Source organism: Mustela nigripes, chromosome 11 (assembly GCF_022355385.1).
Source record: "Mustela nigripes isolate SB6536 chromosome 11, MUSNIG.SB6536, whole genome shotgun sequence".
Classification (NCBI taxonomy): domain Eukaryota; kingdom Metazoa; phylum Chordata; class Mammalia; order Carnivora; family Mustelidae; genus Mustela; species Mustela nigripes.
Window position 1 is genome coordinate 31922896 of NC_081567.1, and position 27897 is coordinate 31950792.

Below are 27897 nucleotides of genomic sequence, written 5' to 3' on the forward strand. Positions count from 1 at the left end.
GCTCTATAAAATACTAAACATTATAATTAAGTTTTTAATGCTTCAGCCATGCTCAGAACACTGCGGTATAAGGATGAGTTCAACCCACTCATGCCAAGTCAGGGTGACGGGGACAGATCTAACGAGCCATGATGTCTAAAAGAATCCGAGAATCTAGCTTAAAAAGATAAAGGGAGGTTCTGTTCCCCCCAAAGTAAACTGTTTTAAGATTCAGCCTATACTGCTTTCAAGAGGGGGGGGCATGGGGGGGGCGGAAATCAATGTTATTAAAAAAAAGTACCACACAATACTCAATCTTCCATGATTTGTTTGCATCTAAAATGGCACAATCAAAGCCTTCAAAAATCTAGCAGTCAGAACTAAGTCTTCCTATGAGAAGAAATCACTTTCCTTTCTACTCCTAGATCTTAGGGTTATCTTGTGCTGAGGGGGGCGCGGGAGAGATCAATGAGACAGAGCAGGCAAACGGGTTCCGGTGAGGTTGACAAACAGCATTTGAGATTAAATGCAGTGGAAAAAAGTAACGAGTGCTAAAGTTTTTAAAAAGTTTAATGGAGCCAATAAGGCATATAAATCGTGTTCTGGCAGACATAAGACCTGCTTTCTCTTACCAAAGAAAATGGCACATGTTTTATCAAAATTTTGACAATCAAGAGTAAAGGGTACTGAGATTAAGCGTCAGAGCACCAACTAAAACAAAAACAAAAAATTTTTTAAAAAATTGTTTTTCAACTCGGAGGGAGGAACTAGAACCAAGGCATAAGGGGGAGGTTTTACATCTGTTCCTCAATCTCAAAATCCTTTAGGAAGAGGAGTTCTGGCCACTTGTGGGCAACTCTTCACACCACCAAACGCCAATTCCAGAATCTAAATTGACAACGATAGAAAAACAAAGGTAACTCCAAATGCATTTCTGGGCATATTCCAAAGGGAAGCTTAAAAGTATTCATAATACACAGGCTTGTCTGTTTCACGTAAAATGACAGATTGCTGTAATTCTTCCTGCTATTATATTCAAACAAAAACTGATCCACTTTTGCAAAGATTTGGAAACACCGCACTTTCGTTCCTGGTTCTAGTACGGAATGGACTTTTTTTTTTTTTTTTAAATAAGGGCTAAATCTATAGTGAGTACAGAACTCCAGCTCACACATTCCATTCACCTCCCACCCAGTCAATGAAGATTATGGTTAACTCAGTAAAGTTTCTTCACAGAAAGATTATTATTAAATGGCTGAAGGAATTGCAAACTTTAACAAAGTGCTGTGAGTAATTACTGGAAAAAACCCTTACACTGATCTGCAATGGTCTTTTCAGGATAAAAACAGGAAGTTAACTGATACTGGACTACAAGTTTGCAAGGAAACATTTTCACTGTCCTACTTGATATATAATATAATAATATGATAGAATAAATTACAGTACCTGGCAGGCTGACATCAGTTCTTCATCTAAAAAAGACTATCATTCAGTTCAAGATATTAAAAATGAAGAGGAAACAATCAAACATGCTCTAAAACATTGTGGCTACAAGAGGTCTTATAGGGACAGAGGATCTACTCGTAACCTTTATTTAGGTCTACCTAACATCTAGAGAGCCTCCATGCGATTCCATCTCTTCCAGAATGAGATTCCAAACTGCACTTGTTAGGGGAGAGGGACTGGAGACGGCTACTTAAGTTCTGACCACGTTATTAGCAGATAAAAGACCTTTATCTTCCACCATTCCAATGGAAACTGCACACAAAATAGGGCATTCATGAAAAATGTACTACAGGACATAAGAGACTGGAATAGCTACCCTCCCCCACCATCCGTCTCCCTCTCGCTAACACTGAACCCAAAAGGAAGCCCATCCTCCAACTTCATGACCTCTCTACTTCAGGTCCCCCTTGAATGCAGTCTATGTGTTTACATTTACCATAAGGAACAGTACCCTGCATGGGAAGTAGTACTCGTCTTAGAACGGGAGTATTTTAAGCCTACGGGGTCTGTCTGGGGGCAATTTAATAGTATTGCTACTTTTAGAGCGCTAACACACACAAAGTGAATCCGTTAAAGTTCTGTGTATTGATTCAATATTAAGTATTAATTGCATGACCATCATAGCACCTCTTTACATCACACAATCACCAGAATTAGAAACTGCTTGGAAAACGAAAAACAGGGCACAGTCCAATTGTTAGAGGTCGCACGCTGGGACTCGAGAGCCCAGGTGCATGATAGAGTGCTGCATAGAAAAAAAAAATTAAAAAAAATAATAATAATAATAATTTTTTAAAAAATGGAAGCCTGCAGATTTGACAAGGAAGCCAAATCGTGGGTTTGAGATAATTTTAGGAACCTGGCAATACTGTTGAAGCAAAATACTCAACACAGCAGGAAATGGACCAAAGGGGGGAGGTGGGGGGGCAGGAGCATTCTATAACCAAATAAACATCTGATATTTCCTTTCCCTTTGAGAATAAATACAGTTAAGGTCACTTTTAGCCTTGGAACGGATATATGTTTGCCTATGATGATCTTGCTAATGACTACACGGTATCTGATGTCCTCTGCTAGGATTATAGTTTTAAGAAAGCCATAGTTACAAGAGGCATCTACTGTAAATACCTAGAACTTCCTTTTATGGCAACCACTATAGAATTCACTTGTCTTAAACAGTGAACAAGGGAAGATGGCCTCATGTTTCCTTTGCAATAATAGTATATGTTGAGGATCAAGTGGCTTTCAAGCAGCATGGTGGGTGTGAAAATGTTTGCAGTTTAGATCATTCTGTTGCGTTTATGGGTTGGTGAGTCTGTAATGACATCGCCACACTGGGCTGAGGTACGCTTTCTAGTTCCACCATTGTCCAAGTGGAGTGCCATTTCTTCTGATATGAAAGTGTTCAAATCGACATCATGGAGTCCATTTCTCCTTCGACTAGCATTCGATCCACTGCTTACATGTGTAGGAGAGCCTGGGGTACTCGAACGCACGCTTATACTAGCCATTGCACCACTAAGACCTAGGAAGAAGAAAAAAGGTTTTAGAGTTGCTCAATTATGGAACCCTCTCGAAAGCAACCCACTTTACGTTCAATGTCTCATAGGGTCAAAGGAGGCCTCCCTGTTTTCTTAAGGGGGTCACCAGAGAGCAGTTACGTTTTCTTCTGGAAAAAACAAATCGCTGGGCTCTTGACGTAGGAGAGGTTTTATTGGTAACACTACCAATATTTACAATATTGGTAATTACCAATTACTAGAAGTGTATCAGGTTGCAAGCATCATGCTAGGTGTACATATTTATCACAAAACCCTCCCATCTACTCTACCAATATGTATGTTACTTGTAGCTTATGGCTGAGGTTAGCAGATGCTTGCTTTTAAACAGGACCATTTAGTTATGCAGTCACCATCCCCTACAGATCCTTCCAGTGTGTGTATGTGCACACAGGGGAGGCAAGCAATCATCTCCAGGCCTGAGTGGGCTTCTTCCAACTACCTCTCCAGATGAGTTGACTTTATAAATTTATCATCCAAAACAGTGCACTCTTGAACCCAAAAAAGGGGTCATTATTAAAAACTGTGCTGGGACATCGAGTACAAAGTCAGTCTGCCCTTGGACAAATCAAGCTATATCGTCACCCACGGTCTGGACTGTATTTGGTAGACACTCCTTTGGACAGTCTAACTTATTACCATATATAATCCCTCAGAGAAGGGAACACAAAGATGGCATAAAAAAAAAAAAATCCTGCTGCTTTCAAGGTTGAATTAAATCCAGAATAGACCTAGCACTCATCGTTGGACACTCATTCCATAGACTCTTGAATAGCTAAGGAGGCAAACATATGTTCTGCTCTGAAATATACAGGATAAACCCGTGACAGGCCCAAGGGAGGCAGGAAACGTTAACCACAGCGTTGAATTTGAAAACTTCAACATCACCAACAGTGGCTATACCTTATGAACTTCCCTTTGCTATGCCAGCCTCATACGGGGATTTTGTTATTGCTGGACTGAATTTATAGAAAAGGATCTAGCACAATCTATGTTCCCAAAGAACAGAACTTAGATTTTAGAGTAAGCTTACAGGTTGGCTTGGTAGGGGCCCATTTTTCCTAATCTTATATGCCCTGTAAATGTGATTGAAATTTAAACATTAAGTTGAGAAAAAATTCTCTACTTTCTACCACATCAAAACTATTAATAAACTCCCTCCCACACTGTTCTTACGCTACAGATACTCTGAGCATGCTCAGCCCCGTGGCCTCAACAGTCTCCCTCCATTAGGTTGATCCTACTCTGCAACCCAATTCCCTGCCTGGTACCCAGAAGCCCCCTCACTGTTCTCTCTATGGAAGATGTGTCTTCCCGCTCCAGTGGTGACCAAAGGATGATCAATCACAAGCCCCTCTGTAGCTCCACACGGTTCCAAGGCTGGTGTCTATTTTAAAAACATTTATATAACAAAGGCACTAATCTTGGAGCACTTCCTGTGTTGGGCACTAGGTACTTTTAAATTTCATCCTCCAAATAATCCTACAACATCTGGATTACCACTTTTACAGATGAGAAACCAAGATTAAAAGGTTAAGCAAGCGACCCAAGGTCACACAGCCAGTGAGCAAGAGCAGGGACTCAAACTCAAGCCCCAGCGAAGATTTCCCCTTCACTGTGACCCTGCCCGTTCTTAAAGTCAACATTTCAGTAGGAAGTGGCCACAGCGTCTAAGGTCTGGCTTGCCTTAGGCTTCACTGAACAGTTAGTTCCTCCCTTCCTGCCCTCTGCGCTCCACCTGGAGAGCGGATGTGCGCTGCCAGAGCAAAGGACCTGCGGTTCCTTCCAAGGGTTGGGCCTGCGCCTCCCTTCCAACATTTGCTCCTGCCCATGAGGCCTCTAGTCCTTCAGCAGCTCCTCCCAGCGGAGGCTTCTTTCCTGGTTCTCCTACCTCTCTCTCACTGGCTCCTCTTCCCTCCTGTTTGAAACGCTCTGCTCCTTCCTGTTCTCCAGCCTGTCGGTTCCTTCCTCAGTGGCCTCTGCAGGCTTCTCTTCTGCCCCTGATAGGCTGAGGTCACCCACAGTGGTGCCCTTGACCCCTCAGCTGACCTAAAGGCATCGTTTTCCACCGAAGCAGGCATTTCTCCTAAGCTCAAGGACACATCCATATTTCTAACTGCCTGCTAGACATCTCCAGTGTTAACACCAAAAGGGTACTACGCTTCCTCCTCAGCCCACACCAGTTTATTAAACATACAGGAAAAGAAGGAAAAGCCACATCCCGGGCTCATCTTAATACAGCGCACTAGGATCCTGTCTTTTCCTATCGACAGGGTCATTTCCTATCTAACTAATGCACATGGTGCCTGGCACAAAGCAGTCACTGAATTCTGAAAACAGCAGAGTGCTTCCAAATCCTGCCCATTTTGAAATCCACTGAAATCCAAAGCTGCTGAGGTTTATTCACCTCTCCAATGCCTGGAAACAAACCCAGGTGGCCCTCTTAACTCTTTGCCATCAAGTTTTAAAAAACTCAAATACTCCCAAATTGCTGGCAATTTTTTCCCAGCTCTCCACCAGTTTGAGGAGAGAGCTGTGCTTTCTTTTTTCTAACCTACCAGCCCGTAACAAACTACTAAAAGGTGTCCATGAACTTAGACAATAATCTTTTCATAGCTGTTTCATAATGCAGGAAGTCCTGAGGTAATTACACTGTAAAATGTGGGTCTTCAGCATGAAACTGGGCTACTTCAATAATTAAAACTGAGGATCCCTTTATCATTTGAAACCACCAAAAGAAGTCCAACAATCCCCACCCTTCCCGCCCCAGAAGCCCTCTTGTTAACATGGTAACATGTTTAACACCTAAGGACAAATACCCAAGGCTCACAGAATACTCCACCAGAAGAGAACAGGCACATCAAGCAAATACTTCTATTTTGTTTCCACTGCTATGCTCCATGAAAAAGAAGAGATATTAAGTTATCAATTTCATCAATTTGAAAATTCCTAGAAAATAGCAATCTTTTCTGTTGGGTGTACAACTCAGGGCTTAGTTTGGAAGCTAAAGTCAAGTCACAATGTGCCACATTACCTGCTTCCTATCTACTCTCAGCAGTGAAAATTCTTTTCCAATTTTAGTGATCTAAAATCTTTCCCAAAAAGACTTTTTGTGTCAAAAAAAAAAAAAAAATTAAGATGAACAACCAAAAAATATATTATTTTAAACAGCCCAAATTTTATTTTATAAACCAATGACAGCTACTGGAAGATGCTTCAGGAAACCTTAGCTAAGCCACATGAACAATCAGGCCTATACAAGTACAGAGTCTGAACATGCTTCAGAACTAAAAAACTAAGTTGTACGGCCCAAGGGCATACAACTTAATTTCTACCAAAACACACTTTTTCAAAAAGGGCTATGGGAATATCAATTGACAAAAGCAGCAGAACAAGTAGTATGATTAGACAGAAAAGTCTCAATTGCTTAATACAAGATTAAACTCAATCAGTTTTAAAGTTTCTGCATTCATTTTAAATGATTAGTGTAGGAGTAGGGGTAAAAAAAAAAAAAAAAGATTAGATGATTTCATACTTTGAAAAGAAAGCTCCCACTGGAGCTAAAACAAAGGCACAGTCCAGGTTATAGGAATCTAGGTTACATGGTCAATTGTTAAAAGTAGCACATAACTATTATTTTCATTCCAAGTTCATGCTTGAGATAGTTAAGAAAATCCTGTTTTCAGAATTAATTACATGTCATTCCAGTTTCCCAGCATGGAGTCAGGTCACAGGCACAGAAAGAGCAAGTGCAGAACGGGTTCAGCTCCCTTCCTCCGTCGGCAGCCCGAGGCCTGGGGGCTGCATCTACACTGTCTACTTGCTCCCCAACCTCCTTTGGCCTGTGAGGGCAGAGGGCCAGCCCAGGAGGAGAAAATGCAGCTGTCATTAGGGTTGATCCACTTAGCACAGGCTCAGGACCCTGGGCAGATCTGCTCCACCAGTTCTCCCATCTCCAGTATGAAAATGGGGGGGGGGGGGGGGCCTGGAATCCCCGCCATTTGAACAGAGTGATAACTTCCTGACTGGAACACCATGACACTGGTATTCTTGCATTTCAAATGAATCGCACTATTCAGTGGGTAGCGTTCCCTCTGCAGTGGTGTTCTGAGGTTTTAAGCAAACAAGCACTGTGTGTAAAATGTTGTGTTTTTAAAATGCACCAGGGAATAAGTTCAAATCATTAAAAAAGGAATTCTACTAAGATTTTAGTAATTTGAAGTAGATACCACTCCCCACCCCAATATGTAAATTGTAATACTGAATTTTTATTGAAGTAAAGCACACTAAATCAAACCAGTTACAAAGATACATGTGTCACACCAAGAAAACATTTTCAGTTATGCTGACAGCCCAATGCTTTCAAATTTTTCAAAGACAGTTTTAATGCCATGGGAAAAATGCTCACGACGTTAAAATGAAAAAGGCAAGATACAGTACCATATATGCAGTATGATCTCAACTATGAAATAGTTTTAATATTTATACATTGAAAAAAAGACTGAAAGAAAATGCACCAAACATTTAACTGTAGTTATCTCTATATAGTGGGATAACAAGATATTGAGCTTTTTACTTTTCGGAAATTTTCAAAACTTTCCAAGAAAGTGCTATTTATAAAACAGGAAACTAGTGGAAAAATTAAACTCAAATGTTAAAGTGCTTTGTAACTATCAATACTAGGTGTGTAAACGGAATGAGGCATGGCTACGAGGACTCCTTTTCACGTCAATGAAAAAATGTCCGACAAAATTGTACTGCAAGTTCAAAATCAATTTCGTATCACTGACGTTGGTAACTTAATACTTAAGTCCTACCCCAGAAAACTTCAGCAACTAATATCTAATCTTAATATACAGAAAATGCCACTTTTCATCAAAAATGTTAATGCTATGTTAATTGCCTTCATTGTTCTTGTTCTCAAAAGCTGGCTTGAACTAAGGCCATCATTTAGAAATTCCAGTCTGCAGAGGAATTTTAATTAAAGAATCTTTGAAGTAATCAATTTTAAGCAATTAAGTGAGGAGATTGCTTTGGTGCATTAATCTCTTACATCTTAATTTCCACATAAGTTTTTAAAATATTTTACTGTTAAGTAAGTATCAATGGTGCTGGTATTTCAGGAAGACGCAGACTGCAACAGTCAACAGGCATCTATGAAGTCCCTACTACTGCGTTCCACACGCTGTACCAGAAGTACAAACACGCAAGAGAAGGAAGGACTTCGAAGACAGATGATCAAAATACCCTATAGGTCAGTTCCAGTTAGTCCTCTGCAACAGAAAGTTACAAGGAGTTTCGTGTATAGCATGCCAACAGTGTAAAAATACTTAACCTAAACATCTGTGTTAGCTATCAAACATTTGTTTCTATAATATTTAGCTCTATGGATGGAAGGGGACAAGAGGGAAAGGGGAAGAAACAGAACCAAACACAAATAAATCCCTCTTAAATGTATTGGATTTCAGGTGTCTAGCAAATTCTATCAAGAAGCCTTGTTCTCACCAAAATCTCCTCTTCGGTATCACTCTAGTGCACACAGGTCCAAAAATGTTTTCCAACAAATTAACAAAAGCTACAAACACCTGTCTGCTCAGAGAACAAAAACCCCATTGCTTCAGGCTATCTGGAATCCACAGATTTCCATAAGCACTAGAAGAAGGCATCAGTTTTATACACTGAGTATGACAAATTAGGAATTTGCCTTACATTTTTTCTAGGTAAAAGTTCCTATCTGACCTTTTATGGTTTTCTGAAAAAGCCCTATACCCAGTTCCTCCAGACCCAAGAATCTTTCAAGCTATTGTATCACAGGCCCCTTCCCCTAGCCTCTAATCAACTGTGCTTAGTACTTAGTGTTAGGTAAATGCTGGGCAATGGAGAGGCTACAGAATGACAATACATACTTTATTTTTAAAGGACCACCACTTCCACAGAAAGAGCTGAAATGCAGAAATCAGAACTCTTAATACCACATCCACCAAAAAGGGAGGGTTTCAAACCAGAAAAGGGTTCAGATGTCAGACTTCAATACTAAGGAGCTGCTGTCTTAACTAAGTGCTTTCTTTGAAACAAACTTTTTGTTTCTTTCCTTTGTTTGAAATTCTCCAGGGCTACATTAAAGGCTAGCCTGCCTAAGCCCCTTTCACTACTTACACCAGGGAATGGGGCAGCCCACTGCCTTTTTGAAACTAATTTAAACATGAAAGGAACTTAATACTTGGCAAAGTGAGATCCTAAAGCCAAATGCCAATGGCAGCAATTCCCAACAGCGCCTACGATGACACAGACTGTACATGCTAGGGCCCTCTGATATGAATGGATGGAATTTTACAGAAGAAACAACCCAGGCCTAGTAAGCTTGGTTCCTAAAACCTCGGTCAAGAATGTCATCAAAATGACATTTGGAAATAAAAACCAAGTGTTTCTGATCTGTACAGAAGAGTCTGAACCACAGCCAGGAGCCTCCAAAGACCATCTATGAGATGACGTCAATGAGGCGCTTTGAGTAAGAGTGAAGTCTGCCTTGGCATCCAGCTGCTTCTCCCAGCCTGGTCTCTTTCTTCCCTTCCATGAACGCATGCCCCATTCCTCTCTGGACCCTTTTCACCTAACCCCCTCCCCAATAATGAATAAAACTCAGAAAGAGGAGACCGGATTTCAATCTAAGGCTTTCCAGACACAACACTAGCTTGGGTAAGTCAACTGAGAATCTGTCCATCCAGTAGAAAGAGAAAAAGCACCAACTTCACTGGTTTGTATCAACATGAAAAATTAAAAAAAAAAAAAAAAAAAAAAAAAAAGATCCTAGCAAGTAACATAGTAATTAACAGTAATTTTTACATTATCCTTCCCCTCTGGAGTGATATGTGCAATTTAGAAGGTCACCCTTACTGAAGGGGGGGGGGGTGTCTTAAGAGGCTATCCAAACTCTAGGTCTACTTTTACACTGAAATCCACCAAGAGGCAAAGAGGGTGCTCACAGAACTAAGCAGAAGTCCCCCTTCTCTCAGGGTAAGAAACAGTACAGTGAAAGGGTAGGTAGGTACTTTGCTTAGTTTCTCATTCAATCTAACACCCTACGAAGAGGAGACTGCCTTGCAAAAGTTAACCATCAGGGTGCCTGGGTGGCTCAGTCCTTAAGCGTCTGCCTTCAGCTCAGGTCATGGTTCCAGGGTCCTGGGATGGAGTCCCATATCAGGCTTCCTGCTCAGCAGGATGCCTGCTTCTCCCTCTCCCATTCCCCCTGCTTGTGTTCCCTCTCTCGCTATGTCTCTATCAAATAAATAAATAAAATCTTAAAAAAAAAAAGTTAACCATCTTGCCCAAGGTCATAGTGGGAATGTAGCCTACCTACAAGAAAGCGTAACTACTCTTCCTACTAAAGTGAACCAGAAATACAGGTCATGAACAATTCATCCTCAATCCTACTTAACAAGATTTACTTATAGTGAAAATGCCAAAAACAGAAAATTCACGTATGGAGTGATATCTTTAGAGAAGAAAATTCTTCTTTCCCACCCTCCCTGGGGGAGGGACCACAATGTAAAAATGTGTAGGAAGCACAATGGTTAAGAGCATGCACTTTGGAGGCAGGCAGATCTGGAATATCTATTCTACCACTTATGAAGCCAAATAAGCCCGCTCTCTTCAACAAAACTGCAGTAACTCCAGGCAAGTGAGAATTAAATGACAACCTCCTTAGCAGAATATGCAGGCATAAAGTAACACTAACATAGCTGTAATGGTGCCATCATCTTCAAGCCCGGTTCAAAGTATCAGTTGTTCTAATTTAAGTAAGGAGTTTCCTCTAGCTCTCCTAACGTACACACCATTCCTTGTACCCCCGCTGCAATCATCCTGGGATCTGTTGATCCTCAATTCTTCCTGAAGGTTCTTTACCTCCACTGTGTTGTATCCATCCATGTAACAGACCTCTGAACTCTGTTCAACTCAGAACACACCTATGCCAGTTTCTTCGCCAGATTCTGTTAAAGCCAAGAGCTTTAAGACAAGGCCCTGCCCTCAGGTACTCCTAGTCTATTGGGAGGGACAGCCAGAGAAGCAAATCCAAATGGGAGAAGACTAAAAGCTCAAGGAAGGCTTCAGAAAGGAGAAGTGCAAGAAAGCTTAATTTTAGAAGCTTAATTTTAGAAGAGGCGCTTGATCTATCTTTAAGTATAAGCAGGCAGAGAGAAAGATCTGGAAAAGGGCAAGGAGACATTCCATAGATGAGGCCATATGGCTAAGATATCTGACCCAAGGTCAAGACCCACCCAAGGTCAAGACCCAAGCAGAAGGACCTTATAATGCCATGCTCAGTTCTGACTTCAACCTATTAGCCATAAACAAAAGCTATTTTTCACTGAAGTGACAAGATCAAAAACACTACTCCAGTGGTCCCAGGAAACATGGACAGGCGACTGGGTCATCTCAGGGCCAGGAAGCAAGAGCAGGAAGGAGATTATTCCAGAGCCCAGGGCTCATCTCCTCCAAAGACTCTTCTCTTAACGCACAGCCAGGCCAGGCCACACAGTAAAAGGTCCCTTTCTGCCTCTGGAGTATCTTTACACATACCACATCCCTGGCATTAAATTACCCAAGTATGTGTTGACCTCAACAGAAAAGTACTCCTTCTTCATTTATACATTTCCAGAGACAGCAGAGAATCTGCCATGTGTGCATCTGAATGGCTCAATGAGGACAAGACAGGTATTTGCTAACGGGCTGGAACTACTCTATGTGAAAGAGGTCTGCAGGGATGCTGTGGTGTGGACATCCACCAGAGGACAACGGTACACACACACCAGGCAGTCAGGAACAGGCTAAACTACAAGTAGAGGGCCTTGTGGGAGGTGGTTAGGGCTTAAGATACGGGGAGTGTAGGGGCCACCTGGGTGGCTCAGTCAGTTAAGCAGCTGCCTTCAAGTCAGGTCATGATCCCACGCTCCTGAGATAGAGTTCCACGATGGGCTCCTTGCTCAGTGGGGAGCCTGCTTCTCCCTCTGCCTGCTCTGCCTGCTGTTCCTCCTCCTTATGCTGACAAATAAATAAAATCTTAAAAAAAAAAAAAGTGGTGGGGAGTGTAAGCTAATCAGTGGAAGAGCCTGAGGGGGTGGGGATCGAAGCTGAAAGAACATAGGAAGAAAAAAAAAAAACCAAAAGGAAAATTCCACATGAGAAAGAAAGGATGCCTAAGAGGTAGAATCAGAAAGGGATACGGAGAACCACAAAACAGTCAAGAGGATTTTAGGTCCATCTGAAATTGTCTATTACATTAAAAAAAAAGGAAGCAGGTACTATTCAGTACTTGGTAACTTTTTGATGTACTTATTTTAAGACAAGAATTAAAAAGGCAAGGACATCAGTTTATAGTACATGCTTATGTATTTCTCAGACTTCCTGTTAAGTTTAATATCCAGATGACTAGATCTCATGGTACACAGGAAAAAAAGCAACCCATAGTGGAGACGAGTGCCAAAATAAAGTGGATTATAGTCTTTAAACCTCAGTAACCAGGAGATTTGTCTGTAACTGTTTGATAACCACTGATATATGTATGACTGAAACTGCATTAACTCCTAGGCTGACGAGGTACTAATCAGAAGACCTTACTCATTACCACACCCTCAGTGTCTACAGGAAATAAATGCTGTTAAGTATCTTATACCTTTGTCATTTTTCTTCAAATAAAATGTGTAATTTGGGTGTATGTAGGTAGGTGTGTTTGGTACAGGAGAGTACTTAGGAGCCAATTAAGAAAAACTACGGGGGTGGGCGCCTGAGTGGCTCAGTCAGTGGGGCGGCTGCCTTCAGCTCAGGTCATGATCTCAGGGTCCTGGAATCGAGCCCCAGGGAGCCTGCTTCTCTTCTCCCTCTGCCTCTGCCTACTTGTGCTCTGTCAAAATAAATAAATAAAACCTTTAAAAAGAAAAGAGAAGAAAAACTATGGGGGAAACTGTCCTCTCATAAAAAGGAACAGGATGATATGACCTCCTACACTCATGTTTGCGGTTTAAAAACTTAATAAGTATACTTCAATATGCAACTCTTTTCCTAAGTCCCCCTTCCTTGTAGGTCAAAATCTCATGAATTTAGACTCTCCTTCCAATGCAGATCCCTAAAAACTTCAATATGACTTCAACTACATTTCACACATCTGGCTAAGCAATTATATGCAAAACTAAACTGACAAGAATGTACTTCACTGAAGATGGCTCCAAATACATTGTAGGAGATCTGGACAGCTTTCACTTCAATTTAGACTATCCAATAATTCAGATCACAAGGACACCTGGTTACAAAGTTGGTCATTAATCTGCCTTACAATTTAGTCAACAATGCCCTATCATAAGAAATCATTCCAATCTCAAACCAGACTAGCATTCTCCTCAACAGACTGATGTTCTCCAAAACCACTAAGTGCAAAACTTGGTGTAATTTATGTTTCTGTATACTCTTCCAAGGGGCCAAATTACCTGACCACTACAGGAATTCAGCGTAAGAACCTTAGGACTAGAGTACACAGAGTCTCCAGTATATGGTACTTGAAGGCTATTAAAGGGAAAGGTTATTTGCCTACACAGCTTTATTGTTCAACTTTCTCGAACTTCACAATTTAAATGCAAGTCAAGATTATGAAGTCTCTTCTTAAAACTACATTGTCTTAGTAAATCCAAAAATTCACAAAATGACAAATTACAAGCTGAACAGTCAAAAAAAGGCGGGGAGGAAGAAGGGGGCGGGGCAAGAGAGACCTGGCACTTTTTACAAGGTATACAACTGCACTAAGATTTTATAACAGGAGTGGCATTTTTGTGTCTTAAAACTATCTTCTCAAGTATAGTATGCTACAGAAAAAAGAAACTTAAACGAGAGAGGTATGGAATGAATCATAAATACACCTGATGATAAAGAAAATCAGAATGCTCAGACACAACCACATCCAGCCCTACTGTGCGCAGACAGGCCAGTCACCTGACTGGCAACTGACAAATGACTTCCAGTCATTTGTTCCAAACTTAATGGTGAAAGAGGTGAACTCTGGAACTGAACTGATTAAGAACAGATCGAACTCATTTTTGCCTTGAGTTTGAGAAGTTCTAATGGCATGACTATTCCCCTATATTAGAAACAGCCACCAATCCTAAGTACTGCATCCACACATCAGGGACTTTCCTGCAATAAATGTTTTGTGTTTTTAACTTAAACTATCAGGAGGAAAAAACATTTTTTTCCAACCCCATGATCTGAATAGGGTTTTAGGTAAAGAATCAGGGTCCACCAAAGAGAACAAGAAATCTGCACAAGCCTTAAAGCTTCAAGGACATAAAAATCCTCTGCATTTATATCCCATCCTTTTTAATACCAGGCTACTTAGTTTTAGATGACCTACTATGGCCCAGAAATGTTCGCTTTTAACAGGCCTCCTGACCTAACTCACTAATTACTTCTCTCCTGGAAGTTATGTGCACCACGCATGTTTCCTGTTCAGTTCCAACTAAGTCTCAATACTTCATTGTTCTTTTATTAAACGTATAAATGCATTGAACGTCTAGTAAGTACCTCTTCCAGGTCTACCTGTAAATCTGTATTAGAGAGGATCAAACAGCAGCAGCCTTGTTGACTACTCACCCCAGGCTTCTCCAGTAATACTTAAAGCCCTTAGCCAAGAAGGCCTTCTTATGGCCTGGGGAGATGGTGATTAAGACTGTCCTGACAGTCCTATCAAAGCAAGGATCTAAGGAACAACAGATGTCAAGGAAAGTCACTTATTCTTATTCTTCTTACATCTATCCATTCCCACTTGGGTCATCAACTCTCACCTTTTTAGGCACACTCAATAATTCAAAAGGGTCAAAGGGAGTTCCCACAAGAACAGCTCAAAAATTACCTGCCTCATTTGCCTGCCACTGACCAGACTCTCACGGCAGTCAGAAATGTACTAGAATCTTAAGACACAAGAACTTCCTCTTTGACTCAGAATAGTAAGAAAACATGTACAACAATAAGTATAAAGCAGTAAGGTCTAATCAATGTTGCAAAAGATTCTGTTATTGTGACACTGATAAGCTCAAACTAGCTTTCTAAAAACATTTTTTAGGATGGGCTAACTAACATTCAAAAATTGCCCACGTTATGTTCTTAGCTTACATTCTACTTAAACATTTCTAGAGCACGTAGTTACTATAATAGACAAAACACAGACAATATTATCTGGACCTAAACCTAGATGTGAAAATGGGTCCACAGGCACACTCTTAACCATTTTTCCAAAGAAATATGTTTAAACGGCTTTACCATGCAGAGCTATGGCTTCCCGGAAGGGTTGCAAATCAGTCTCTACAGATGAGCTAGTTTCCGTTGAAGTAGCTCGGTTAGGGGACACTACAGTCAGTCTTGGGGGAGCTCTAGAGTTTCGTGGTGGAGGAACTTTTCCACACAGGAAGCTGATCAAATCTTCTCTACGAATAGTTCTTCTGCGCTTTTTAACCCAAGCCAACACATCCTTATTGCGTCGCTGATAGCCAATCTGAATTCCAATATCAAAACTTCGCTGATGAGTATCCACGCTTTCTGTTAGAGAAAAAAGAACAAGAAAAAAAGAGACAAAATGATCAGTAGAGCCAGGATCCATTCTTTTCTGAAACAAAACCACATGACAAGTTAAACAAAATGAGTATCATGAAGTATATGGGGTTCTCAAACCTTAATGGCAATCCATTAAACAAAACTGTATTTCATCCCTGTTTGAAGTGTTACACATGGTATTTAATCTTAATGGTCTAAATTCAGAGATCATGAAGTCCTACAGCTTCTGCCTGGTTCTTTAAAAAACAAATAAAAATTAACTTTTTTAGGTTTATTTATTTAAGTGACCTCTACACCCAATATGGGATTTCAACTTACAACCCCGAGATCAAGAGTGGCACGCTCTTCTGACTGAGCCAGCCAGGTGCCCCCCAAAAACACTGATTTTAAATAGAAACAAGGACTATTTCTTGTTAGCCGAGTTACCATTTTTAAAATGCTATTCCCTTTAAAATCCTGCTAAGCTTAATCAAATTAAGCTAGCTTGTTTAATGCTACTAATGGTGGGTAAATTATTAAATGTCTATTAGTACTATATGCTGCTTCACCTGTGAAAAAAGGTAGTAAGGTAGTAAAGTAGTAAGTAAAAAAGGTAGTAAGAAGACCTGGAGGGGGGGGGGGGACACCTAGATGGCTCAGAAGTAGAGCATGCGGCTGTTTACTTTGGGGTCATGAGTTCGAGATTGACACTGGGTGTAAAGACTGCTCAAATTAAAAAAGAAAAAAAAAACAAAAAACAAAAAAACTTTGAAAGTGGTACAAAGGTTCCCCTATTGCAAAAAGAGAACAGCTACTGAGCAACTCTAGCAAGGTCAAAGAATACACACAAGACCTAAAATTGTGCTCCAGAGTCTGTGGCTATTAACCACTAAGCTCTACTCGCCTGCAGAAATGCGAATTCTCACAATTAATCCTAAGTAGGAGCATCATATCATTCAACAGATGACTACATACTACATACACATCACTCAGGCCACCTGCATTTACTGTATCATTTTGGGAATGATACACTCCTAACAGGTTCAGCACCAAGAATTGGGAACACACTGAAGGCAGCAGCCAACATTTTAGAAATCAAGAGGAAAAATTAATTCTGACAACTCAACACCAAAAGCAAACAGCACAGTGGAAACAGTCATTCATTCCCTTCATATACTTTCTTTGTGCTTCCAGTTGCCAACAGTTTCCCATAAGTCAATCACTCTTGAAAGACCTAACTTAAAAATTTCTCAGACTGGCCTCCAGTCTCCCTGTAAATAAATACTACCCCTGTATATATGTAACCCACATTTTCAGTAAATGATTCCTGACCTACTGGGAAATTTAAGTCACTGCCATTTATTTTTAGTTGAACTGCTAAGCTCACAGAAACTCAAAAGTATACCTTTAATGACATTAAAGACAACGGTTCTATCTATCCCTGGGCTTTTGTAAGAGCAAGAATTTTTCTGCAGCACAAAGAATCATTCCTCTATTACTTTTCTGGGCCATGATTTCTTTTTAAATTACTTGTCTGAAACACGTAACTCAGAAAGGGAAAGGAATAACCAACAGAGTTGTTTTCCACAAGCACAATAATCCAGTACAGAGGATCCCAAGCTGCATGAATTTGCATTATTAAGCAAGAGTGCAGGAGGGCAGCACAAGCAGAACTTTATCAGAAGGCCTATTCCTTAGATGATCAGTCCTTATTGCTGAAAACTTTTCCAAACAAACAAAAAAAAAAACGGAAAACCTTGTCTATGGGAGCACTCTTAAGATTTTTTTTTTTTAAATTTGAGAGAGAGAGATCACAAGTAGGCAGAGAGGCAGGCAGGCAGAGAGGAGGAAGCAGGCTCCCCACTGAGCAGAGAGCCCAATGCGGGGCTCCATCCCAGGACCCTGAGATCATGACCTGAGCCGAAGGCAGAAGCTTAACTCACTGAGCCACCCAGGCACCCCTGGGAGCACTCTTAAATAAAACAGTCAACTCCATAACAACTTTGAGAACTGGATTATTCTTATTCTAAAGACATAAAAAGCACACGTGGAATGAAGTAATTTCTCCACTTTCTCATTACTAGAGTAATGGTCAAATTACAATGTGAACCAATGGCTTCTGATTTATCAGTTCATCATAAACAAAGCAAGCATAAACTCCATTTTAAAACAGTGGCAGCCTGAGTGGCTCAGTCATTAAGCGTCTGCCTTAGGCTTAGATCATGATCCCAGGGTCCTGTGATGGAGCCCCTCATAGCCCTCCCTGCTTAGTAGGAAGCCTGCTTCTCTCTCTCCCACTTCCCCTGCTTATGAACCCTCTCTCAGTGTGTCTCTCCTTATCAAATAAATAAAATCTTAAAAAAAAAGGGGGGGGGGTAAATAACATTAGGGCACCTGGGTGGCTCAGTCAGTGAGGCCACCTTCTACCTTCAGCTCAGGTCATAATGTCAGGGTCCCTGCTCAGTGGGGTGTCTACTTCTCCTTTGCCCTCTACCCCTCTCTCCCCCCAACTTGTGCTCTCCATCTCTAATAAATAAAATTTTTTTAAAAAGGTAAATAACATTTAAGAGTGTAATATAACATTTTCCAATCTCTTAAAGACTTAGAGAAAGGCAACGGTAGGAGTAGATAAACTCAACATAACCTTGGTAAAGCTGTATCTAGAAGAGTGATTTTGAAAGAGCTCAAAGCATTTGAAGAGAAATCAAAACTGTGAGCAAAACCCACAGCACCAGAAAAAGGAAACATGTAAAGTGTGAACGTTGACGCAACCAGGATTCAACAAAACTGCCCCACCTGAAAGAACTGTTACACTCAAACTTGTAAGTGGAGAAGCAGGTTCCAAACAGAATGACCAAGGAAATTGTTTTTCAAGAACCAGACGGAAGGAGGCCCAGAACTGTAAGCAGAGAGGGAAAACACTGCAGGTATAGAAGGACTATAAGAAACAGGTCTGAAGCAGGTCTGTGCAATGTAAAGCCAAGATGAAGCGGGCATGTAAATACACAGCTGCCAAACCAGATGACAAAACCTCCTCCTTCAACTGAATGCAGAACTCAAGAGCCAAAGGGAGAGGACTACCTGAGGCAGTTTTTTAAAGAACTGACAATACAGGGAATAAAGTTGCTACATTTTGGTCTGAGGACAAAAGAAGTTCCAAAAAATCAGATCTGCAAGGGCCTGAGGCTTTTTTTTTTTTTTTTTAAAAGCAGGCTCCACACCCCAAAGTGGGGTTTGAACTCCTGACCTGAAATCAAGAGTCACATGGTCTGACTGAGCCAGCCAGGAACCCCAAGGGAGGGCCTGATGCTTCAATCACAGACTTGAACAAAGCTGGAAAATGCAATATTCAGTGGTTTACATGAAAGACCGTTATCTAAGTAACCTGTGATGCTCTTTTATTAAAATTTACACAACTTGGGTGCCCAGGTGGCTCAGCTGGTTAAGCGACTGCCTTCGGCTCGGGTCATGATCCCGGAGTCCTGGATCAGATGGAGTCCCGCATGGGGCTCCCAGCTCCATGGGGAGTCAGCTTCTCCCTCTAACCTTCTCCCCGCTCATGCTCTCTTTCAAATATATAGAATCTTTAAAAAATAAAATTTACGCAACTAAAAAAAATTTTTTTATGTGACTGACCGATCATTTCATCTAAGAAATTCTGAGCAAGTCTCAACATCAAAACCAACCGAGAACAAACTAAGGATCAGGTACTCCACAAACACTGACTTTTACAGATTAGAAAGTACAGAAGACAAAAGCAGACAGGACATTTAAGATCTTCAGGTACCTACTTCGGCACTGCCTGGGCAAGATTTGGTTTTATACCATTCACAGAATATCCTGAAAGCCAAATCAATAACCTTACCACCCCCATTAATCCCATTTCCGTTATTTCCCTATAGAGAAAATCTCATGTTGACACAAAAGCATTTCAAACACAGTCCTTACATTTAGGACTTTAAACAGTTAAGTGGTTGAAAATAAAACCCTCCTATCAAACAGGAGAGATGTGAATACGTACTGGAGAATCTTAGGCATGACTGTACTAGATTTTAATGTAATCACAGGCTGATTAAGTGTACAGCAGCACAATAAATACAAACAGGGATGGCTTTCTCAAGGCTCTCTGCCAAAAACTACCCGGAATACATCTGAACCTTGACAAACAGACATTCAAATTCTAGAAATGCAGAGCACAGAAACTGTGGGGACAGTCTTATGTCCAAAATTATTTTACTGAAGCCAAAGCCATTGGCAAGCAGGGCCCTAAGTTTGAAGGTTAGGCAAACCCCAAGGGCATCAAAATGTCAATCTAACCTTTAAGCACAACAGTCACTTCCCTATTCAGGAAACAAACTGACGCAGACAAGTCACGGGAGATGTCCCATGTTTCTTATGTTTTTAAAAAACTGTTTTTGCAGGGCACTTGGGTGGCTCAGTCATTAAGCGTCTGCTCAGGTCTTGATCCCAGGGTACTGGGATCGAGCCCCACACTGGGCTCCCTGCTAGGCAAGAAGTCTGTTTCTCCCTCTCCCACTCCCTGTTTGTGTTCCCCTCTCTCACTGTGTCTCTCTCTGTCAAATAAATAAATAAAAACCTTAAAAAAACAAACAAAAAACTATTTTTGTATAAGCAGCTGAAATGGAATTCCAGATTTTTAGAAGTCTAATCCTCTAACCACTGGCAGGGGCAACAGGCACAGAATCACCTAATTTCTGAGACGGAGACCAAATGTACAGCTTTCTTACATGATATACAGACAAGATTAATCCAATTTCACTATTTATAGTTTCTGATACAATCCTTTTGAGCTGGCCAGAGCAGACATCCCAATTTCTTAAACAAGGAACTGGAACTGAGAGGCTCAAATGGCCTTGCCCGAAGTTAGGTAAGTGACAGAGTTCCTTCTATAAGGTAGTTCTTCCCCAAAACAAGAGAAACTATCCCCCATCCGCCTTAGAGGACCTATAAACTCTAAGAGCACACTGCTAGATCAAAGCAACATTTCAAAAAAATACTAATGACAAAATATTTGAACTTAGAAATTCAATTTGCATTAACTAGTCATCCAGTCTGCCACAGGGGAAACAAGTATTAAAAGTGTTTCATTGGAAACAAAGATTTGAATTACAGGCAAAATAAAACCATTTTCCAACTGTTTTGAGAAACAACTCATGCATTCTCCAGCAATGAAGTATCTGAAAATAGGCACCAACTTCCACTATTTAGATACTTACTTTTTTTTTTTTTAAAGGTTTTATCTGTTCATCTGACAGACGGAGATCCCAGGTCTGCAGAGAGGCAAGCAGAGAGAGAGAAGGAAGCAGGCTCCCCGCTGAGCAGAGAGCCCGATGGAGGGCTCAATCCCAGGACCCTAGGATCACGACCTGAGCCCAAGGCAGAGGCTTTAACCCACTGAGCCACCCAGGCGCCCCCCACTATCTAGGATAATTCCTTAATTTTCACCTAGCACACAAAGAAGGACAGGAGCCAGAAAAGAAATGTATGTAGTAACCCCATGTGTCTGGCATCCAACCTCATCCTTCCTTCTCCTACCTAAAAGTACTTCCAAATTTGTTTGGATAGCTTTGGGGCGAGCTTCCTCCACATTCAAATGGTTTAGTCTGAACCTAATCTGCATAGCCCCAGACAGTAGCTAGGATACTGGTTCTGAGTAAGCATGTGACCCAATTCTGGCCAAGAGACTATAGAGCAGGACAGTTTGAGGCACTGACTGAAGCTAATCCTACCATTGGCCTTTGGGTCGGAGAGAAGCCAATCCATGTTCACACCAATGAAGCCTGCCTGACTTGTACTTTCTGCTTACCTGCAATCAAAACATCCTTTTATAGAAAAGTTATGCCGAAGACAATGTCTTCCACAAAAACTTAACACACCATCTACAGATGATGTTATGAATGACTGAGGCCACTGCTCCTTATAGAGCAAAAGTTAAAGAATAAAACTTAAGGGATGCCTGGGTGGCGCAGTAGGCTAAGTGCCTGCCGTCAGCTCAGATCATGATCCAGGGATTTTGGGATGATGCTTCTCGTCTCCCTCTGCTGCTCCCCCTGTTTGTGCTCTTCCTCCCGCTATCAAATAAATAACTAAAATCTTTAAAAAAAAAAACAACTTGAGATTTAGAGTTTCTAATTATAATCCAAAGGTGTTGTGAACAAAGTCTCAAAGCTCAGTATTATTTTTTTTGCAAAAAGAAGGGTCACAAACCAGATCCACAAAGTCAAATTTTAAAAGAGATGAAATTCTGGGGCGCCTGGGTGGCTCAGTGGGTTAAACCTCTGCCTTCGGCTCAGGTCATGACCTCAGGGTCCTGGGATCAAGCACCGCCATCAGGCCCTCTCCTCAGTGGGGAGCCTGCTTCCCCTCCCTCTCTGCCTGCCTCACTGTCTACTTGTGATCTCTGTCAAATAAACAAATAAAATCTTAAAAAAAAAAAAAAAAAAAAGATGAAATTCCACTATCTCCAGGTGGAACACGCTTTCTCTGACCATTTGTTTATATATGCCAATCACTCACCACCAAGCCCACAAATTTCCAGCATGTCCTACTCAGTTTCATTTTACCTACAGTCTAAGATGGCCACGCTGAAGTAAGAAAGCATGTTATAAAGGGATGTGGCATCAAGAGGCCTCAAAAACAAGGACTTAAATAAAAGGCATCATACCATTTTTCTCACCTGGCGATTCTATTTAACCTTTAGGGAAAGATGAAGAAGGAAAGCACCACACCACAAAGCTTATTCACAAGAAGAAATACAAAGATAAAAAATAACCTAGAATTTCTTGCTTTCATCTTAAGGACTGCCCATAGCCACAAACACCTGGAAAACAGAATTATAATAACATGCCAGAACCAGAACTCAAACAATCTAGCAGTAGATGCCCTTCTAACAATGCTGGGCTTCTTCAAGCACTGCTGGAGTAAAGATGTTCCCTGGGCACATGCTGGTCAGAGAGAGAACAAGGAACATCTTTCAAACACACAGTATCAACAGAAAGCTCTCAACAGGGGTTCCTGGGTGGCTCAGTGGGTTAAATTCTCTGCCTTCGGCTCAAGTCTTGATCTCAAGACTTGATGGAGCCCTGAGTCGGGCGGTCTGTTCAGCAGGGAGCCTGTTTCCCTTCCCCTCTCTCCCTGCCTCTCTGCCTACTTGTGATCTCTGTCAAATGAATAAATAAAATCTTAAAAAAAAAAAAAAAAAGAAAGAAAGAAAGCTCTCAACATATGTCATAGTACTGCTCAACATGCAATGAAAGTTATTAAAAGTGGAGACAAGGGTGCCTGGCTAGTTCAGTCGGTAAAGCATGTGACTCTCGATCTCAGGGTCGTGAGTTTAAGCCCCACGATGGATGTCGAGCTTACTTAAAAAAAAAAATAAATTAAATTAAATTAAAAATATTTTTTAGTAAGTAGTTAATTAAAAGTGGAGGCAAAGAAATGGAGCTAACCATAAAACAAAAGTCAAAGAAGAAAAAGACATCAAAAAAACCTGAGAGAACAGGGGCACCTGGGTGGCTCAGTCCCTTGAGCGTCTGCCTTCGGCTCAGGTCATGATCCCGGGGTCCTGGGATCAAAGCCCACATCAGACTCCCTGCCCAGCAGGGAGTCTGCTTCTCCTTCTGCCCCTTTCCCTGCTTGTTCTCTCTCTCTCTCTCTCTCTCAAATAAATAAATAAAATCTTAAAACAACAACAACAAAACCCTGAGAGAACAAACCATTAGGGACATGCTGAGAAGTGGCCCTGGGCCATGTGATCAAACACTGGGTCAAGGACACTGGTAAAGAGGTAAGGCACCAGCACCCACCTCAGGCAGACCACCGGGGCTCCCAAGATAGCCTTGTCCCAGAGGACCAGCACCAGTCCAACCTCTCTTCTGAGCAAGGAACCCAAACAGAAGAAGTTGGTATTAAACAAGGAGAACAACTTCCTAATGAGGAGTCTGGAGACCGAGATTAAAAGTAGCGCCCAGGAAAATGCAAGGAGGGGGCTTTAAAAGGCAAACCAGCAGGTGTGGTTAAGTATTTCCCAGGTAAGCATGAATCTGGGCTAAATTAAAACCAACACGGTAACTTTTCACTCCCCTCTTCTGTTGCACATATCAAAAAATGTACTAGGCCAGGAACAGAACATAAGTGAAAACTAAACAAACATCACCCTTTTTAGATCTACCAAATCAAGACTTTTTTCCTCCCCTTTCCAAAAGAGGATACCAAAGTCGTGCCCTACAACACGGAGTAGCAAGAACCACACACTCCATATTTTGCTGAATTCTGTCCACACTAAGAGACAACTCACTCTCCTCCACATCCTCCCAGCCAAACCAAAATGACTGAGCCTTAGACTTTTCAAAAGCACAAAAGCAATCAAAAGGGGCCCTCAGCTAGGCTTTTACCTCAAATCTGAACTTCCTATGTGTTTCCTTTAGGAGCTATCAGAAACCTGGCATAAGTGCCAACCTCTCCCCAGTCTGCAGAACAAGCCATTTTCAGCTTGCCAGTTAAGTGTATAATCAGAAAAAAATACAGCAGCACTACCCTTTAAAGAGACCCCATCCCATTATCTCCCCCCTTGTACATAATATCTAAATATTTAATCGGAGCTATGAACAAGAACTTAGATTTACCACTACACGTAATGCTGCATGCGCTGGTGACACTACCTTGCTAACTACACTGGTTCTATTTAAGGTATCTAATTAATCCTACAGCTGTAGTCCTGTTCTCCAAAGACTTCACCCTGAAAAAGAGAAAGGTGAGTATCTCTGCAGAGCATTACCTCTTTTCTTTCAATCAGGTAAGAGTATGTTGCTACACTACCAAATTTCAGGAACCACAACTCACCTTTCCTACCAGGTAAAAAAGGATGCATTTACTTTTAACAAAAACAGGATATAAAACAAAACCAGTTCTAACAATCTAACACATTTGCAGTAACAAGAAAATTTATTTCCATTTTTTAAAAAATGAATGTCTCAGGGTGCCTGGGTGGCTCAGTTGTCGGGCGTCTGCCTTACGCTCTGGTCATGACCTCCCAGAGTCCTGGGTTACAGCCCAACATCAGAACCACAGCAGGCTCCCTGCTCAGTGGGAAGCCTGCTTCTCCCTCTCCCACTTCCCCTGCTTGTGTTCTCTCTCTTGCTGTGTCTCTCTGTCAAATGAACGGATAGAATCTTTAAAAAAAAAAAAAAAATTGAATGTCTCTCTCATTAAATCAGCTGAACAAAAGAAAACTAATAAATTATAAAAAGCAATTTCAAATCAAGCAATCCATTTTGGGGATTATTTCAGAGTTCAGCTTCTAACCCATCTTCTATTTTGAAGCAGTGTCAGCTTTAGTCCTAAAAAGATAACATAAAACAGCACACAACAGCACCAAAAGTTAAACAGAAAATCTAAAGGATGTGCATGTTTTTGTATGGCCTAGGCAAAGAGAGGCATACAAAAGCCACCAAAAATGGTGCCATCCCCACCTTCAAGAAAAATAAATTGCAACAAACAAATGGATAAACTGTAGCACCACACACAGAATAGAATGCTACTCAGACCAAACAAACAATAAACCAACAACACTGGGGTCGGGGAGGGGGCCAAAATGGACACCCAGCTACTTATTAACACCTGCAGCATGTACACCACGGAACACGGGAAGTTCATGAAGCCAGGCACAAAAGACTGTGCCATAAAGCTCTATTCATGACTTTATGGATACAGGAAACCATACATACAACAGTCACATCAGTGGTGCCAGGGGCTCGGGTTGGAGATAGATGCTCTATGCCGTCACAGTATATGTTGTCTGTCAAATTCAAGCTATGATTCTTAAAAGGGTGATTATATGGTATCCAAATTATACTCCAAGAAATGAGTCTCTAAAACAGGTTTTAAGTATTATTCCAAATTCTCTGGATGAAACCAAGAGACAATCCAGACAATGCTGAAGACCCTCTAGAACTGATGGATGTTAAATTTACTCAAGAGTCAAAATTTAAGGAACTCAGCTACATAAAATCAAAGTTTGACCACTGGGGCACCATCTGCGTTTCCCGTTTCTCGCAGGCCTAGACTATGAGTTCCTCCTTCCCTAAAATCAACATTCTATTCACGTTTCACTTTATGTTTTCAAATTACTAACCCAAAAAACTGCAAATTCCACCCACGATGCCTCACAATAATGTATTTTTCTTATAGAATGCTGCCATTATTCTTGGGCAAAAATAATACAGGAAGGTGCTCCACAGCTTGTTTTAACCTTTGATCATTCTGAAATGCATTAAGTCCATTACTGTTATATATGCAGCTTCTCCCAAGTTTGAAAGCATTTAATTTAATTACATTTTTACTAAGATTAACAAATTCAAATCCTTTCTCCACAGACACCCTGTCCCGAAGAAGCATCAAATCCAAATTTCCAAATCTTCAAAATCATTTGAGACATAAAACCTAAAGCCGTGGTTACTGAGAGCACAATAAACAAGAACACTTACTTACATATCTTCACGTCTTGGGGAGGGGTGAGGATTAGCTCCAGAAAAACACTACCATAAAACAAATCTACCAACGCAAACTCTGATCACGCATTTCCTGCCAACAATATACAATCAGATATGCGGTAGTTTTGAAAGCAAACGCGACGTTGCTAGGAAGAGCAGTATGTTAATATGCACAGATTAGTCCAATCAGCTCGTTTTCAGCGCACTTAAATGCTACGAAAATATCTCGGTCTACGCTGCCTAACTCAAGACTCTTTTCCGGGAAGTGCTCACCTCCCTGTGGCACCATGAACTCCCTTCTTCCCTAGGTGCCCTCGCCAGTGAGAGGCAGCAGGCCTCGCTGGTCTCCCAGCTCGGGGCTTCTCAACCCCGCACTACCGACACTTGGGGCAGGGGAGCCTGTCTTGTGCCACGCAGGATATTCAGCAGCCCTCTCCTAGGGATGACATGCAAAACTGCCCCCAGTGTCAAACGCGCCCAGGGGGGAGGACCGGAGGGGGTCAAACGCCCCGGCTGAGATGCAGGGATATAGGAGACCATCCCCGGAGTTCTCAACCGACAAAGTACTCGGGGCACTTGGTGGCCGGACTCCGCAGCAGCAAAGACTCCGGCAGTCTGGACCCGGGGAAGGGTGTCCAATACGCTCGCAGCGCAGGGCTCAAACCCTGACACAGGCTGCCCTTCCCCTTAGCGACAATGCAGCAAGGTTATCTTTACCTTTATAGAGGTTGGTGACGGCGGTGGCTGCGTTTTGGAAGGGGACCCAGAGAGAAAGTCCTGGCTGCTGACACACTCGGTCTGAAAAAGCGGAGGAAAGAGAAAAAACACACAAAAGACACAGAAAGAGAGAGAGAGACACAGAGAGAGAAGATGTTATTTGGGCGTCAATCACTCCGGAACGGCCATATTAGGTTTCGCCATTTTGTTCCAAGGCTTCAGGATCCCACACTCAACTGCGAGAACTGCAGGAAAGGGGTCGCGGCGGGAGCAAAGGCGAGCCGCGGGGCCCAGAGGCGCAACCCCGGGACCGACCGCGGCCGAGGGAGGCGCCCCCTCCCAGTCCCCGCCCGGAGGCCGGCTTCGGGCACAATGGGCCGGCCCCGCCGCCTCCCTTCGCCATTTTGTGACCCGGGGCCCCTCCCCTCCCCTCCCGGCCGGGGGGCGCCAGCAGCCGGGCCTCAGCCGCGGGCGGGCCCCCGAGAGCGGCCCCAAACTGGAGCGCCCCCCGCGCCGGCCCCCGGCTCGGCCGCGGCCGCCCGCCGGGCCCGCCCCCTGCGCCGCCATCTTGTGGGGAGGGGGCGACGAGGCGGCGGGGGCGCGGAGGCCCGGCCCGGCTCGGCTGGCGGGTGGGCGGCCGCCCTCGGGGTTCTCCACCGACCCGCGGACCCCGAGGCGCGTCGGCGGCGGCGGGGGAGGCGGCGGGGCGGCGGCAGCGGCAAGATGGCGGCGGCGGGCCTCACCTTTGTAGAGCTGGGCCACGGCGGTGGCCGAGTTCTGGAAGAGGTGCCACAGCTTCTGCTGCTTGTGCTCGGGCTGCGCGGCGGCCGCCGCCTCCTCTTGCAGCTCGGGGGGCAGCTGCTCGTCCTGCTCGGCCTCAGCCAGGCACTGCCGCTCCCACTTAGAGAACCAGTGCTCCGGCCCGTGCTCCTGGATCTCGGCCTCGCCCTCCTCCTTCCGCTCCTCCATCCTCCGCGGCCTCCCGCGGCCTCGCCGCCGCCGCCGCCGCGTCCTCCTCAGGCGGGGCCCCCGCGGGAGCGTCGTCGTCGAGCGGC

The 27897-nt window shown here is 42.6% G+C and overlaps 1 protein-coding gene across 2 annotated transcripts; it reads right to left on the bottom strand.

The window, feature by feature from the left end:
• Window positions 1-531: 531 nt before the first annotated feature.
• Window positions 532-27897, bottom strand: HAPSTR1 (HUWE1 associated protein modifying stress responses). 2 transcript variants are annotated; one of them, XM_059415336.1, is made up of 4 exons: window positions 27586-27897; window positions 26843-26923; window positions 15345-15620; window positions 532-3010 (listed from the first exon to the last, which is right to left on the bottom strand). In XM_059415336.1, the coding sequence occupies exons 1-4, from the start codon at window positions 27809-27811 to the stop codon at window positions 2766-2768; spliced, it is 828 nt and encodes a 275-aa protein (XP_059271319.1). In that variant the 5' UTR covers window positions 27812-27897; the 3' UTR covers window positions 532-2765. The 2 variants fall into 2 exon arrangements, with proteins under 2 accessions (XP_059271319.1, XP_059271320.1); XM_059415337.1 differs by lacking the exon at window positions 532-3010 and adding an exon at window positions 7293-8317.

Coding starts and splice junctions, on each gene's coding strand:
- HAPSTR1 (XM_059415336.1), bottom strand. CDS start 27,811: ATGGAGGAGCGGAAGGAGGAGGGCGAGGCCGAGATCCAGGAGCACGGG. Junction 26,924..27,585: donor CGTGGCCCAGCTCTACAAAG/GTGAGGCCCGCC, acceptor CCGCTTTTTCAG/ACCGAGTGTGTCAGCAGCCA. Junction 15,621..26,842: donor CGTCACCAACCTCTATAAAG/GTAAAGATAACC, acceptor TTTCTCTAACAG/AAAGCGTGGATACTCATCAG.